Raw genomic sequence first — 15145 nt, 5'->3', positions numbered from 1 at the left:
CTTACTAGACCAGAAATTGTCCACAGTGACGCTCTCTAACATCTCATGAGGCCGAAATAAAATGTCACTTACAGCTTCCTCCAAATGCTGCTGGTCCGGATGATCATTTGGCGTATGTCGGAGTATTTCCTTCAGTAGCAAGTGATATTTCACTAGCCGACTCCTAGGAATGTCTAAGAAATTCCATAAGTCTAATTTGCGGCTAAAGGGTGACTCTAGACAGCGTTGTAGAAAGTCCTGAACTCTATGGTCCTGTTTCTTGTGGTCCAGGAGAGCTTTGGCTGCCACTTGATTACTGCAGTAGCTGTCGTAGGAGTTTAGGCAGGGCAACTGCAAAGTGGGAGAAGAAATGTACTAATAAATGACATTGTATAGCATAGTAATAAATGACAAATATTATACTGGCTGGTTTGCTGTAACAATGTGCGCTTGTTAATAAATGTCCTTTAACCAGGGTCCCTGAGATTAGGTTTAGAGGAAAAATCTAATTTTTCACATCTAAATAACTTGTGAAGTTCTGTGAAAAAATGCGATGCTCTATGCAGAGACAACATCCTGAGCTCCGAGACAAGGTGCGCAGGTTCTGAATGAGAGTGAATGTAAATGGTTAACTCAGACTAAGAACTTAAATACTCATAACTGTTACCCATAAAGAATGCTAGGTCCAGTTTATAAACTTCAAGAAACCCTTTCAGATGTGATGAGGGTCATGAAGATCAAAGAGAAACTCTAACAGCAAGTCCTTCAAGAATAAGGTTGATGGTAATTTTCAGGCTTCTTTTGTCTTTCTTCTATCCTGATGATAATACCCCTGACATGTTTCATCAGTGACAAACTGTAAACACAATGTCAGAGAGACTGAATCAAAGGGCCGTCAGTCCCTCCCATCCTTTCACAAACGCCACTAACGGGAGACTAACAAAGCCGGCCTGACAACCTATTGAGTCCTAACAAATGAGCTAAAATAACTCCTGGTAAGTCAGACACAGTTTTGTGCACACATTTACTGCAACACAGCCTGACTATATAATCCTTCAACATTGAGGTGTATGTATGTGAGGTTCTGTCACACTTGACTGGGGCTTTAGCTAGTATGGTCTACTTTATAATGATGTAAATAAATGCATAATGCGATTTCAAAAACAGGGAGCGCCATGGGAATGTTATCCAGCACTCCATGAGAACTTTTCAAAGCACTGATTCCCTGCAACCGGTCCTGATCTAGTGCCGTGACTGAGCTCACCAATGCCTCGGCAGAATCAGGCTAGAAGGAGGTCACTACTATAACTTAGATGAAGAAATACCATGGGTGCCAAACCATAAAGTAACTTTTAACAAAGTTTTCTTAATGATCGTCTTGTGAAAACGAATGAAAATAATACAGCCGAGCGTATGGATCAGTCAATGAGCCATTCCATGCTGCGGTCTCTAACATCGAGAGAACATAGGGGAGAGTAGAGAGAGCCATCAGGAGCTCCACAGGATTTGTATTTTTTTTTTTTTGCACATCATTCAGCTAGAATAAAGGACTTCACTCAGCATTAGCAAAATGGTAAAAAAAAATAAAACTAGAAAGTTGTTGGAACTTTGCAGTTAGGAAGCAAATTAATGTAAAAAAAAAAAAAAATCTGTGTGAAGGTGTACATAGCCTTTAGGGTTCCTTATGCCATCCAATTTTAGAATTGGATTTTCAGACTCGAAGATCTAAGGGGTAACGTTTGCCCTTGTAGAGAGGCACAAGCCAAGCGAGGAGACTTATAAACCATGCATGCTTCTCTGGAAAATTAAATATGCAAATTGTCTCTTCAGAGAGGAAGAGGACTAGAACTCTAGGGTCACCTTTAGAAAGCAGCGATCCTAAAAGTCAATATGGACTTTTTAACAAGCCTTGCAATAGGACTTGGGAGAAAAGCCAAACCAGAATCTCAATTTGAAGACAGTGTTTCAGGGTGTTGACCCTCATCAGGACAAAGTATGAGATATGATTTGGCTGGTGAGAGACTCAAAAGGTCGAAATAAACTACTTAGATAATGAAAGGAAATGTCTTCCCAAACATATGAACGGTTTGAGCACTTAGGGTGCTTTCATGGACCGACCAACAACACGATACAACTGCCAATTATTAAGCCTTTACCAATCACTAGTCATTTAGTAGTCTGTTTTCACAGGCAAAACAAAGCAAGCAATGTGCACTCAGCGATCTGTAAGGCCTCTTTCACACTTCAGTTTTTTACAATCAGTCACAATCCGCCAGGTTTTGAAAAAAAAACGGATCCTCAATTTTCTTTTGAGGATCCGTTTTTTTCCCCATTGACTTCCATTAATGGCGGATTGCTGTCCGTTGCATCCGTTTTTTTTGAGGATCCGCCAAAAGTTGCTGTCCGTCACCATCCTCAAAGATTTAAAAACGGAGCTTGCAACGTTTTTTTCTCTGGCGGATCCTCCAGGCACTCATTTAACCCGAAATTCTTTCTGGGTGCCGGACAAGAAAAAAAAATCTCTCTCTCTCTCTTCCTTTAAATTTCCTCATTTTCAGGATCCGTCTGAAAACGGATCTTGTGCCATCCGTTCACATCAGTTAAGAACGGATCCGCTTGTCTGACTTTTTGGCGGATTTGAACTGATGCAAAAAACTGAAGTGTGAAAGAGGCCTTATACATTGCGCAGTACACATAGGCTGCCATTATTGGCAGCACGAATCCTGTTTACACAGGACAATGCTTCGCGGAGAACGATGATCTTTTGCTCTGTGCATAAGATCACTTCCCAGGATGAAGGAGCACTTTTTTTCTCATTCATCAGGTGATCGGCAACCTGTTTAAATGCAAGGTAATTGTGAACTAAGCTTTTTGTTAAGAATGCATATTCACGACGATATTTCCATGTAAATACAGCTTTACTCATCACTGATTATATAAAGGGATATAATCTCCTACACGAGTGCTTCAAGGGAATATCCCAATCTACACCAAAAACAATCATTTACTTAAGAATAGGTCAAATCAGAAATGAGCCCTGCACCTGCAATTCAGGTTACCCATTTAAATACTGGATTTACGTTGCCTTGGGGGATGAATAAGTAAGACTTCCTGAGACCTGTAAATTGTTCCCACTCCTTATAGAAGAACAAAAGATTAAGTCAGGGGGAAATGTACAGAACCAGGTCTATGAAAATCCTAACCTATCATTCCATGCTTCTCCGTTTTATCCTGCAACCTGGGGTGATAATGAAGTTCTCCCACACAGGAGGCCAGGCAGGGTGTGTGGGGTTCCTGATAAGCTGAATAACCTTAGGGAACATACAATGCATTCCTACCTCACTTTTAGCAAGTTAAACCACCCTAAATTTGCGAAGGCGAGCCGCAAATGACAGCCATTCTCTGTGCTCCAACAGGAGGTCCAAGCGGCAATAACTTGATACCGGTAAAAACAGTTCTGTTGCATTATAAAGGGTAGTATTACCTTTAATCATGAGTTAATGTTGAAGTTTCTGTCACTCTCATATATGTATTGTATAGGAAAATTCATTATTTCTTGGTTCTGAAAACCAACTACAATACATTTCTGATTCTATTCTCTTATTGCGAACCGCAGAGTTATTCAAATCAATGGGGGCGATACATAAAGGCTTTTTGCTAGATTTCACGCCATTCTCGCCCCAGCTCCGACAAATTGGGAAGAGCTGTGAAGAGTGGCGATGATTGCCACCCCACAAATATTACTCCAGCAGAGGTGAATCGCCTCTTACTGAATCATAAATCATCCGATAAATAGATAAGACTCCTTCACATAGTGTATGAAAATATAACTTCTTAAGGGAACCTGTCACCAAGAATAACACTGTTACCCTGCAGATAAACCCCATATCTGCAGGATAACAGTGATATTATCCTCTCCGGCGCCTGCATGTAGCCAAATGCAGGTGGTTCATTTTTCTCATTAATGTACACTCTGCACCCCATCTTGACTGAAAAAAACAGAAATGTACAAATTTTTGCAAATTTATTAAAAAAGAAAAACTGAAATATCACATGGTCATAAGTATTCAGACCCTTTGCTCAGATACTCATATTTAAGTCACATGCTGTCCATTTCCTTGTGATCCTCCTTGAGATGGATCTACTCCTTCATTGGGGTCCAGCAGTGTTTAATTAGACTGATAAGACTTGATTTGTAAAGGTGCACACCTGTCTATATAAGACCACACAGCTCACAGTGCATGTCAGACCAAATGAGAATCATGAGATCAAAGGAACTAGCCAAGGAGCTCAGAGACAGAATTGAGGCAAGGCACAGATCTGGCCAAGGTTGCAAAATAATTTCTGCAGTACTCAAGGTTCCTAGGAGCACAGTGGCCTCCATAATCCTTAAATGGAAGAAGCTTGGGACCACCAGAAGTCTTCCTAGACCTGGCCGTCCAGTCAAACTGAGCAATTGTGGGAGAAGAGCCTTGGTGAGAGAGGTAAAGAAGAACCCCAAGATCACTGTGGCTGAGCTCCGCAGATGCAGTAGGGAGATGGGAGAAAGTTTAAAAAAGTCATCTGTCACTGCAGCCTTCCACCAGTCGGGCCTTTATGGAAGAGTGGCCCGACGGAAGCCTGTCCTCAGTGCCAGACTTATGAAAGCCCACACAGAGTTTGCTAAAAAAACACATGAAGGACTCCCAGACTATGAGAAATAAGATTCTCTGGTCTGATGAGACGAAGATAGAACTTTTTGGTGATAATTCTAAGCGGTATGTGTGGAGAAAACCAGGCACTGCTTATCACCTGCCCAATACAATCCCAACAGTGAAACATGGTGGTGGCAGCATCATGCTATGGGGGTGCTTTTCAGCGGCAGGGACAGGATGACTGGTTGCCATTGAAGGAAACATGAATGTAGCCAAGTACAGAGATATCCTGGATGAAAACCTCCTCCAGAGTGCTCTGGACCTCAGACTTGGCTGAAGGTTCACCTTCCAACAAGACAATGACCCTAAGCACACAGCTAAAATAACAAAGGAGTGGCTTCAGAACAATTCTGTGACCATTCTTGACTGGCCCAGCCAGAGCCCTGACCTAAACCCAATTGAGCATCTCTGGAGAGACCTGAAAATGGCTGTCCACCAACGTTCACCATCCAACCTGACGGAACTGGAGAGGATCTGCAAGGAAGAATGGCAGAGGATCCCAAAATCCAGGTGTGAAAAACTTGTTGCATAATTCCCAGGAAGACTCATGGCTGTACTAGCTCAAAAGGTGCGTCTACTCAATACTGATCAAAGGGACATGTAGCCGCGGGTACTCGAACATATTTTTTGTGCACGCCGAAGTCACTCGGTTTGCTGGTGCCCATGTAACATAGATCATTTTAAACCCATGACTACAGCTATATTGTTCTCCATTCACATGTATTGAGCTGCTGCAAATTGCCTCTTCTGCGAGTAGGCGGACATGAACTCTAGTGCCATCTATTGGAAGTAGAAATCCTAAGGAATGCTACTTCCAATAGGTGGCACTAGATTTCAAGTCCTCTTCCTCTCTGAAGAGACAATTCGCATATTTAATTTTGCAGAGGAGCATGCATGGCCTGTAAGTCTCCTCACTCAGACTTGCCAGGCCTGACTGGTCACTCTCCACAAGGAGAAACCTTCCACCTTAGATCCTTGAGCTGCTGCCACACACCGCTGTCAACAACTAACTCCCCCTGGAAACAAAAGGATCAGCGTGCATGGGAAATTCAACTTTGCAATCTGTGTTTTACCCAGCGTTATCTGTCATAGAAAATCTGAATCGTTGGCGGGATCAGACAACTTCTCTGTGTATGTACGGAATTAAAATCTCATCTTTTCCCTATACTCCAAATTACTCGTCACTTAACATAACATTATTTTGCAAGTTCCTGCCTTTTAGCACATGCAGTATAATAAAATCACATTCTGATCGATCCGCTTTTGATTATTTAAATATAAAGCATTTTTTATTATATAGACGATATACAAATACATCATGTAGTGTTTCTATGTAGGAACCCAGAGAGAAGTCCGTTCAATATCGAAAGAAACAAATCTGCAGCCAAATATGTGCATAAATGAGGACAATACAGATTCGGATATGGGATTTCCTCAGACAACCCATGTTACGGGCACAAGATTACGTATGTAATGCGATTATGTTAGTTTAAGGATTACAAAAGTGAAATAACAAGACCATAATTTTCTCGGTTCCGCATTTCACTACTTGTAAGGGTCAAGTCTCACTTCCCAATGTATTTGTAGAAATTCCATAAGCGTCGTGTCATTTTCTAGTAATTGTCACTTAGCCTTTATCACTTGTGGAAATCACCACGAAGCAAAATAATTCTTTCATGTGACTCATGAGATGGAAATTCTGAGATTTTCTTACAAAACGAACAGTGATCATTTCTTATAGGGATTATATAAAGACTACTGAGGTTTAGAGAACCTGTTTTTCCAAAATGCTGACAGGCATCCTATGGAGATCTCCATAAGCTATCTGCTCCTGGTTAAACGCATGCATTCTCTGACACGTAGCTTTGTTTGTGGAGCATAGAATAGCATTTCTGCAGCCCTCCACCTTTGCGGTCGCTTCCTCAGTTACTGGTAAATTGAATAATAATGCTGGCAAATCCCTGCTGAAATGACAGGACATTAAATCATACTCCCATCTGAAGAATGAGTCACATCTTACCCAGCCTACTAAAATGTGGCCAACATGTTCTGTGGATCCGTCTGGTTTCCTGACATCACGCAAGCGTCTGAGGAGATCTGTGGTAATTGTTAAAACAAAATGATCAAAAAAAATACTCTAACTTTTAGGGTGGATGAACTTTAAGGGAATCTGTCAGCAGATTTTTGCCATGTATACTGAGAGCAGCATGATGTAGGGGCTGAGACCCTGATTCTAGTGATGTGTCACTTGCTGGACTGCTTGCTGTCATTTTTATACAATCACAGTTTTCTCTGCTGCAGATCTATCAGTGCTCAGAATGCTGAGCCTTGTATATCCCCGCCCACACCAGTGATTGGCAGCTTTCTTTGTACGCTGTTTAATTACAGAAAGTTGCTAATCAGTGGTGGTCGGGGCGGGTTTAAACAGTTTAAGATACCTAGTCCTGTAGTGATAATCTACTGCTAATAAAACGCTTATTTTATTGGAACAGCTACACACAGCTTAGTAAGTGACATATAGCTGGCATCATGGTCTCAGCCACAGCATCAGTGTTCATAGCAAAAAAAAAAAAAAAACAGACAGTCTCTTTAAAGCAGAGGTTGAGCAGAATATTTACCTTCATGCAGTGGAATGAGAGAATCCAGGGTTCCGAAAATTTGCATTAATTCTTCTTCTGTCATTATGGATAATTTCAACATTGGGTCATGATATGCCTGAAAGAAAGGGAGACACAGTTAAAAAAAAAAAAATAGCTAAATATTTATTATGCAAGAGCTTATGAATAGCGCCATTTCATGCGCCTGGTAATGTTATTACTATTAATGGGGCTTTCCATGCCAGGGCTACTTCTGGCAGGCAACTGTCTCATGCCCAATCTTCTGCTTGCCAGATCAAGCCGGTGACTTGTGATTTACATTCTTGCAGTCACGTGCTGAATTAAAATTCTCTTTGATCATGTTCCGGAAGAAGCCGAAATAAAATGTTTATTTGATCCAAGATGTCATCAGGTACAGACAGGTTGCAATTTCTGCACCAATTTTTGTCCCCTGAACTATAGGGTTGTGGCAAGTGGAATGCGCTCCCCTTTTTTTTCTTTCTCTGTGAATATACAGCATTGTAGCACAGTGGTTTTCAGTTAATTTTTTTAGCCTTTTAATCTGTGATATGGATTGATGCAACTACACAGCATCCATGTAATATTACTGCCGAAGTTGCTGCCTGGCCCAAAAAAGCCCTTTAAAGTCCTCTTCTATTACATACATGTATTTGTCAGTGACAGCTTACCTTTTTTGCCAATTTCAAGTCCTCTATTAAGTCTTCCTCCCCTTGGGATAACTCGAAAATAGCCTGTGAGAATGTATATAGTTATACAAACAGTTAAGGCAATCGCATTGTATATAGTCATACGGGGGCGTAAATATTTTGTATTGTAAACTCGTTCACATTTTACTTTAGGTTTAACGTTTCAAAACTAAGACGCCATCCTCCTGACTTTTTCTCATAAACTGCCTCGGATCCACCTTGTAAATGGCGTGTAACAATGATCAAAAGTGGAGCACATCTTTAAAAGTGCAGCACGCAAAGATCAAAGTTGGGAGGAAAAGCGAGACCGGTCACCTGCTGCCGGCAAACGCCAAACCCATTTAACATGCAAGTATTTCACACGTGTGGCGAGAACAGTGCCACAATCCAAAGGGGGGGAAACCGCCACTTTTCCGTGCTCTGCAGGGGATGACCTGAGAGTACATAATTACTTGGTCATGTCCATATTATTCCCTGGGAAACTATGTGATCCTTAACAATGGTCATGGTGCTTTAAACACACATCATGCTGGCTTGTAATGATGTCCATAATTATCAGTAAAACCTCCGCTGCGTGGTGTAAGCAGTGAAATTATCCCACAGTTTGTTATGGGATTGTTCAGTTTTTGCACCTTCACCTAATGCTACACTTGATCCCGCTTGCATGTTTTGCAGTAGAAACAGGTGAAAAAAAAACAAAAAACTGATGATGTCGCTTGACATCAGTCGAAGAACAAAAAAGAATCTAATCTGGATGCCACAAACATGGAAACCCGGCCTCAGCAGTGGTACAGACCTCCTGACGCTTGATCTCTTTAGACGTCAGCACTTGATTGACGCAAACGTCGAAGGTCTCGCTCCAGAGTTTGCTGTCTCTGCGTTTCGTGATGGGTGGAGGGGCATTTCTTGACCAAGGTCTCGGGGTAAACAGATCTGGTCGACTGTCACCCCGGAAGCTAATAGAGCGCTGAAAGCGAAAAAGGGATAAAATAATATTCATCGTTTAGATACACAGCAGAGTAAGGCCATGTTCACACATTGAGAGTATTTGGTCAGAATTATACATCAGTGACAAGCAGAGGAAAAATATAATACACGTCTAATACTAGACTGAAGCAGTACGACACGGGTTCACACAGGTGGACAAGCAGCCATTCACAGAATTGCAGGAAATGTTAGACTAATGCAAGAAAATTCAGTAAATCCCTAGTATACGATAATTTACAGAAAGTCCTTTCAAGAAACTACATACACACAGTGCCATCTTTATACATGTGACGAGCAACGCTGCATTATTAAAAAATGGACTAGTAGAACTTTTTAATAGAAAGGAAAAGTCTCGTCAAAATTTTTATTTCATTATCTGTCCTAATTATGTAATATTATGCAAGTTTATTAAGTTACGTCATTTTCCCCAGTGTCCAGCGCCACACCGGTCTTCTCCTGGCTCTCATTACCTGACATCAGACTAGCCGGCTCACACGGGTTTATATGTGGATCGGAAGTCACTCTCTCAATGTAAGTTTATGGAGCCTTGTTTTTAGTCTCATAGACTTGCGCTGGGAAAGCAGCTACCGCTCCACAGTGTCAGCCGGCAAAGCTGCACGTGGAACCAGAGTGGCGCTGGACACTGAAGAAGATGGCGATCAATAAATACTTTCATACACTTGCACACCATTATATAGACAATCAGAATGGATTTTGAAATAAAATTTTTGCTTAAAGGCAATCTGTCAGCAGATTTTTGTTATGTAATCTGAGAGCAACACAATGTAGGGGCAGAGACACTGATTCCTGTGATGTGTCACTTATTGGGTTGAGTTTTGCTGTTTCCATAAAATCTGTGTTTTATCAGCACAAGATTATCACTACAGGACTAGGTGTCGCGTGCCTCCTGGTCCAACCACACCCTCCCCGCTGATTAGCAGCTGTCTGTTAATATACAGTGTACACAGAAAGCAGCCAATCAGTGGTGTGAGCAGGGTTATAGAGGGCTCAGCATTTGAGATCTGCAGCAGAAGAAACTGATTCTTTCATGATGGCTGCACCCAGTAAACTAAGTGATACATCGCTGGAATCAGGGTCTCTGTGCATACATCATGCTGCTCTCAGATTACATGGCAAAAATCTGCTGAGATATTCCATTTGAAGATCTAAATCTAAATGAAAGTGGTCGGTCTGTGCTATGTCATCTTATTTTAACTACATAAAAGGATAGATCGATAGATATACTACTCATAGACAAGGCAACTTCATGTAATATATGGGGTAAGTGGGGTGACATCTAAGTGATGTAATTGTGTTGCAGAATTATAATTAGTACGTATAGCTTGGCGGGGCCAGCCTGTAAATCATCTCCTCACACAGAATCCTATTGTATTCTGCAAGGAATATTTGCATCTTATGAAATGCAGATCTGAACACAGAATTATTTCTTTGTCACGGCTGCTGTGCTCTCCGTCTGGTGACTTTTTGTCATCAGGAACTTTCCAAACCTTGATTTCACTTTCTGTCTTAAAGCGGCCACATACGAGATTTTGGATGGACAAACTTGGCTGATTAAGACCATTTTCTATCACATGAATGATCGTGACAGATGACAAGCTCATCACATGTTTTCGGGGGCTTTGGATGAAGGGTCATTTATCTGCCTCCCATCAATAGACGCTCAGACTATACCACAGAGCTCAGAAGTGGTCGGACACTTTAATTTATGGCTTCCAAAACGACAACTTGGATAGGTGAATCATAAATGGCCATCTGATATTCTTGAAGTATTGGCTAACTTTGTTTTACCATCTAAACGGGTTTTGATATTTCAGGTTCCCTACCCTGTGCACAATGTAAATGTCTACATGATAGCCATCTGCAACCCTAAAAACTAGTATGTGTCTTAAGGTGGCCATACACATCCAACAGAAGTTGTTTAATGGATGAGCAATAGTGATGAGCGAGTATACTCGTTGCTCGGGTGTCCTCTGAGTATTTCGATGTGCTCGGAGATTTAGTTTGTCTCGATGCAGCTGCATGATTTGTGGCTGCTAGACAGCCTGAATACATGTGTGGAATGCCTGTTTGTTAGGGAATCCCCACATGTATTCGGGCTGTCTAGCAGCAGCTTCGACACAAACTAAATTTCCGAGTACGCTAAAATACTCGGAGGACACCCGAGCAACAAGTATACTCGCTCATCACTAATGAGGAACCACTGAAGGAAAAATTCTCTTGTGAACAATGTTTCTGCAGAAGTGGTCATACACATGTTAGTCTGTATTCACCACTACAGTCGTTCAAACTGACATGTTTGTTAGCGACTGATCCTCCTGGGAACAATTTGGGAATTATTTTATTTGCAGAAGAATCGTTTGCGGACTAGTGATGAAACTAGTGATGGACTGATGGCGGTAATTCTAAACATGGCTGACTTTCTAACCAGACGATGACTGTCATCACTTATGTTAAATTTCACCCGTGCGAAGGTGCAAACAATCTTTTACGTTCCCCATGGGGCTTTTAAAAGGGCAAAGGATAATATTTTCTGAACGCCACGCCGTCACAAGATGTCTTGGGCTATCCCAGCTATCTTGATTTCTTGTGTTTCCCTTAATGTCCTGCAGCTTTTTAAAGGTTTCCTGAATAATTTATTATTATTACTGGGAAAATAAAAAAACTCCTTTTTTATTTTAGGGGAAGACGATCACTTCTCGAAACACAGCCAGAAGCTGAAACCCCCAGCAATACGCTGAGGACTGGTGAAGTTTTGTGCAGCCGCCATACAATTCACAAGCTGCAGGCGAAGAGTCATTTAAATGGATGGCCCACCATAAAATACATCATCGGGCTGGGTCTACTATAGTCACCCAATCTGGCTCCTAGGGGGAATCCTTTCCATGACATCCATATGACCACCATCTTTATGATAAACCATCACTGGTCTTTTGGACCTCATACAAGCCACCATCTCAGCCTTCGAATATATGATTTTGTTTATTTTTCCTTTACAAAAATTACACACTTGCCAATGCATAAAGTGGAATTAGGACACCTGGAGCGCAAACTCGGACTGTCGGCAGAATCTCTAGAAGAGGGATTTCATACATTTTTCCACTCTATTATTTATGCCTGTCTTTACGAGTCTGGCTTTGTTGACATTCGTTGGCCGCAGTCTTGTTTAGGTTATTATAGGTCTCGGTTACGTCTTTTCCTCCTACTCTAAAGGTCTCTGTCCTTAAGTAACGGCATCCTATGGATCATTCCGTTTGGATAATTCCTAATTCTGTGACTTTTTTTCTTTTAAAAAGTCGGCAAAGCTACGGTACAATAATGAGAGCATTTACGGAAGGGAAACAGCTGTTTAAGCCACAAAAGTAAAGCTCGGGCCTCGGAGAAAAGTTTAGCCAAAACATAATTTACTTTCCACATTGGTGCTCACAACTGTAACTAATAAAAAGCCTTTCTTTTAGACCTAAGACATTTTTTCCTTGACCTCTTCAGCACCGGCGAGCTTCTGCAAAGTATTACACGTCTGTCCCCCTGACGTTATACAAGGAGGCTGTTGGCTGCCAAGGTGGGATCTTTCCAGACCAGTGACTGTACACTATTTTCTGTTCCAGTCACGCTATATGCGGCTTTCTGGATGAGAAGCCAAAGCAACTTCAGTAACTTTCAGCCTGTCTCTAAATGCCGCCATTGTATGTAGCCCACAACCATATGGGAGACAGAAGGGTCCCTGTGTGTACCCAACACGCAGTATGTCACAGCTGTACTGTAGGTGCAGTGTCTGGAGAACTTGTCCTTCTCCTACAGAAGGCTATTGACTCCGCAGCTGCATCCGGGCAGAGACAGATCACAAGCTCTCGCCGCTCATGTTATTTCATGAAATCTCACTAGAAGAAGAGATCTTATGAGTTCTAATGCAGAGTAAACCAACGTCTCACTTCTTCAACTCGTTAGAACGTGATTGCAAAGTTTTAATCCCAAAATAACAGACAATTTTTTTTTATGTTTTTAAATATACAGCTTCTGCTTATTTCTTCTTTTAAGTTTCCACCTAATACAAATATTATACCATTTAAAGGGCGTTGTTCTAGCACGGCACTTACCGTATGTCACATATATTGCAGTGAACAGTACGGCAAAAATCCACTATGAATAGTTCTTAATTTGTTCAGTTTTTGCTACATGTACAATTACAATATATCTTGTAATTTCTAAGTTCCGATAATCCAAAATCCTTTAGAGCACCATGCCAGACGATCAGACAGAGCGCCTATGGCAAAGATGTTCTTGCATCTCATACACAGATGTTATTGTGTAAGTGCCATGGCCCCTGAATTGTGCGGATCGGGGAGGTCCTTGAGGCTGATGTCTATCCTAATAACCATAATATCTTTAATGATAATTTTATAAATTTAATGCCGATCTACCAGACCACACTCCTTCACTAAAACGTTATGATAAAAAGAGCATGCTAAACACTGGTGCTTTCAGGTGCCCGTACACATGAGCTAAACGTCTATTGTAGATAGAGGTCACTAGACATCTGTTGTTTGGGGAAAGAAGGATCAGGCATGCTGCAATTCAACATGCCCGATCCTTGGTCCCAGTGGGAGATAAGCTGCTGATCAATGTCTTCCTGAACATGTATGTCCGAGGTGGAGTCTATAAGTGCTCAACCAACGGCTATCTTAAAGGGAACTTATCGGCATCTTTTTATACATGGAAGTAGTGTTATGGCCATACAGGGGCTCGCCTCCAATAAAAAAGGGAAACCTTTTTTGCAAAAATCCGAAAAGGGGACTAATCCTTCCAAGTTTTTTTTAAACCACCCCAATGCATTTCCACCCTTATTTGCATATGGTTTCTGCCCAAGATTTCTGATAACTGGCACATTGGATCGGTATAAAAAGATATTTTTATGATGAGATCACCTATGCAACCATAGCTCTACTTACACATGAAAACGTGCTGACAGGTTCCCTTTATGTGTATTGGGCCTCTAACATGCTGGAGGAACACTAGGGTTACATACATACAGTACAGGTAAAGGCTTCATATAGCACAGAGGATGCAATCAGCGACACTCGCTTACCTGCAGGGACTGGCTGAATCGCTTCAGAGGAGTTGCACGCACTGGGGGAATGAGATTCGCAAGTGATGTGACCCTCGAAAGTGGTTTGACCCGTTTGGTACTTGGCTCCTATGACGAAAGCAGAGAAAGCAACACATTACTGACCTCATTAGATGTGAACAAGATTTCTCTACTAAACGCAGACAATATAAATTATGTAAGTGACATTGGTAAAAGCAAAATGGCACAATTGACAAGTGGCCAATGTGTACAATCATTAACAAGGATGTGTATATACATCGTTTCACTGACCAAAACTCAAGGAGAGAGACTGTCAAAATGGCGATGCAAGACAAGAGAGAAGGAAAGAAAAGGGTTAGGGAATTGCAAAAAAATCAGTTTATTATTTTAGTGTAGTCCGCACCACCCCACGCAAAATGGAAGCCAAAACCTGATGCTAACAAGCAAATAGCAATATCCGCACAATGTGCGCTAAAGCTTCACCGAGGGCCAAGAAAACTAAAAAGTCCAGATCTCTGGTGTACAGATCTATAATAGGGCACCTTTTACCTATTCTAAGGCTGACCATACACATTAGATGGCTGTCGATCGAACGATGCTTCAGCCGATCATTCGGCTGACAGCCATCTCAGCCAATTCTCCCATCAGCCGAGCGCTCCTATGTTCTCCATGACAAAGCTGCCAATCGACATGTCGGCTGGCTGCTTACCTCAAGGAGAACAAGGTGTTTGGCAGCCCGAAATCGGATATGCGCGATTGACATCTCTTCCAACTATCAGTCGGCTGGCGCCCCAAAACACCTTAGTCAACTGATCCTGTTGATATCGGGCAACATTAGCCTAATGTGTATGGGGGCCTTAAGTCTTTACTCCCCTTGGTTTGATAGGTTTATAAAAGACCTGTCTTTAATGTTTCTTTGGGCATATGATGTGTATGGTGGCCTCCCAACTCTCCCCTGACCAATTAATTCGGGGGAGAGAAGGATCGTGAATTAGGAATCTCTGGGCTAAATCCTTTTTTCAGGGAAGATAAGCTGCTAGGATAGGAGTGCTTGACAGCAGCTTTCTCCTCTCTCTA

At 41.8% G+C, this 15145-nt stretch overlaps 1 protein-coding gene across 3 annotated transcripts in view; it reads right to left on the bottom strand.

The window, feature by feature from the left end:
• The window catches only part of ARHGEF3 (Rho guanine nucleotide exchange factor 3), a 308141-nt gene that overhangs the window by 14900 nt on the left and 278096 nt on the right, over positions 1-15145 (bottom strand). For all 3 annotated transcript variants that reach the window (XM_073574132.1, XM_073574133.1, XM_073574134.1), the window contains 6 exons: positions 14069-14176; positions 8774-8944; positions 7960-8022; positions 7292-7388; positions 6694-6770; positions 73-330 (listed from right to left, as the gene is read on the bottom strand). In XM_073574132.1, coding sequence (XP_073430233.1) covers positions 73-330; positions 6694-6770; positions 7292-7388; positions 7960-8022; positions 8774-8944; positions 14069-14176 — 774 coding nt within the window. The remainder of the gene's footprint in view (positions 1-72; positions 331-6693; positions 6771-7291; positions 7389-7959; positions 8023-8773; positions 8945-14068; positions 14177-15145) is intronic.

This window comes from Dendrobates tinctorius, unplaced genomic scaffold (assembly GCF_039654945.1).
Source record: "Dendrobates tinctorius isolate UK_male_01 unplaced genomic scaffold, ASM3965494v1 ptg000038l, whole genome shotgun sequence".
NCBI lineage: Eukaryota > Metazoa > Chordata > Amphibia > Anura > Dendrobatidae > Dendrobates > Dendrobates tinctorius.
The sequence above is the reverse complement of the archived record's forward strand: the minus strand, read 5'-3'. Positions and strand labels throughout refer to the sequence as shown.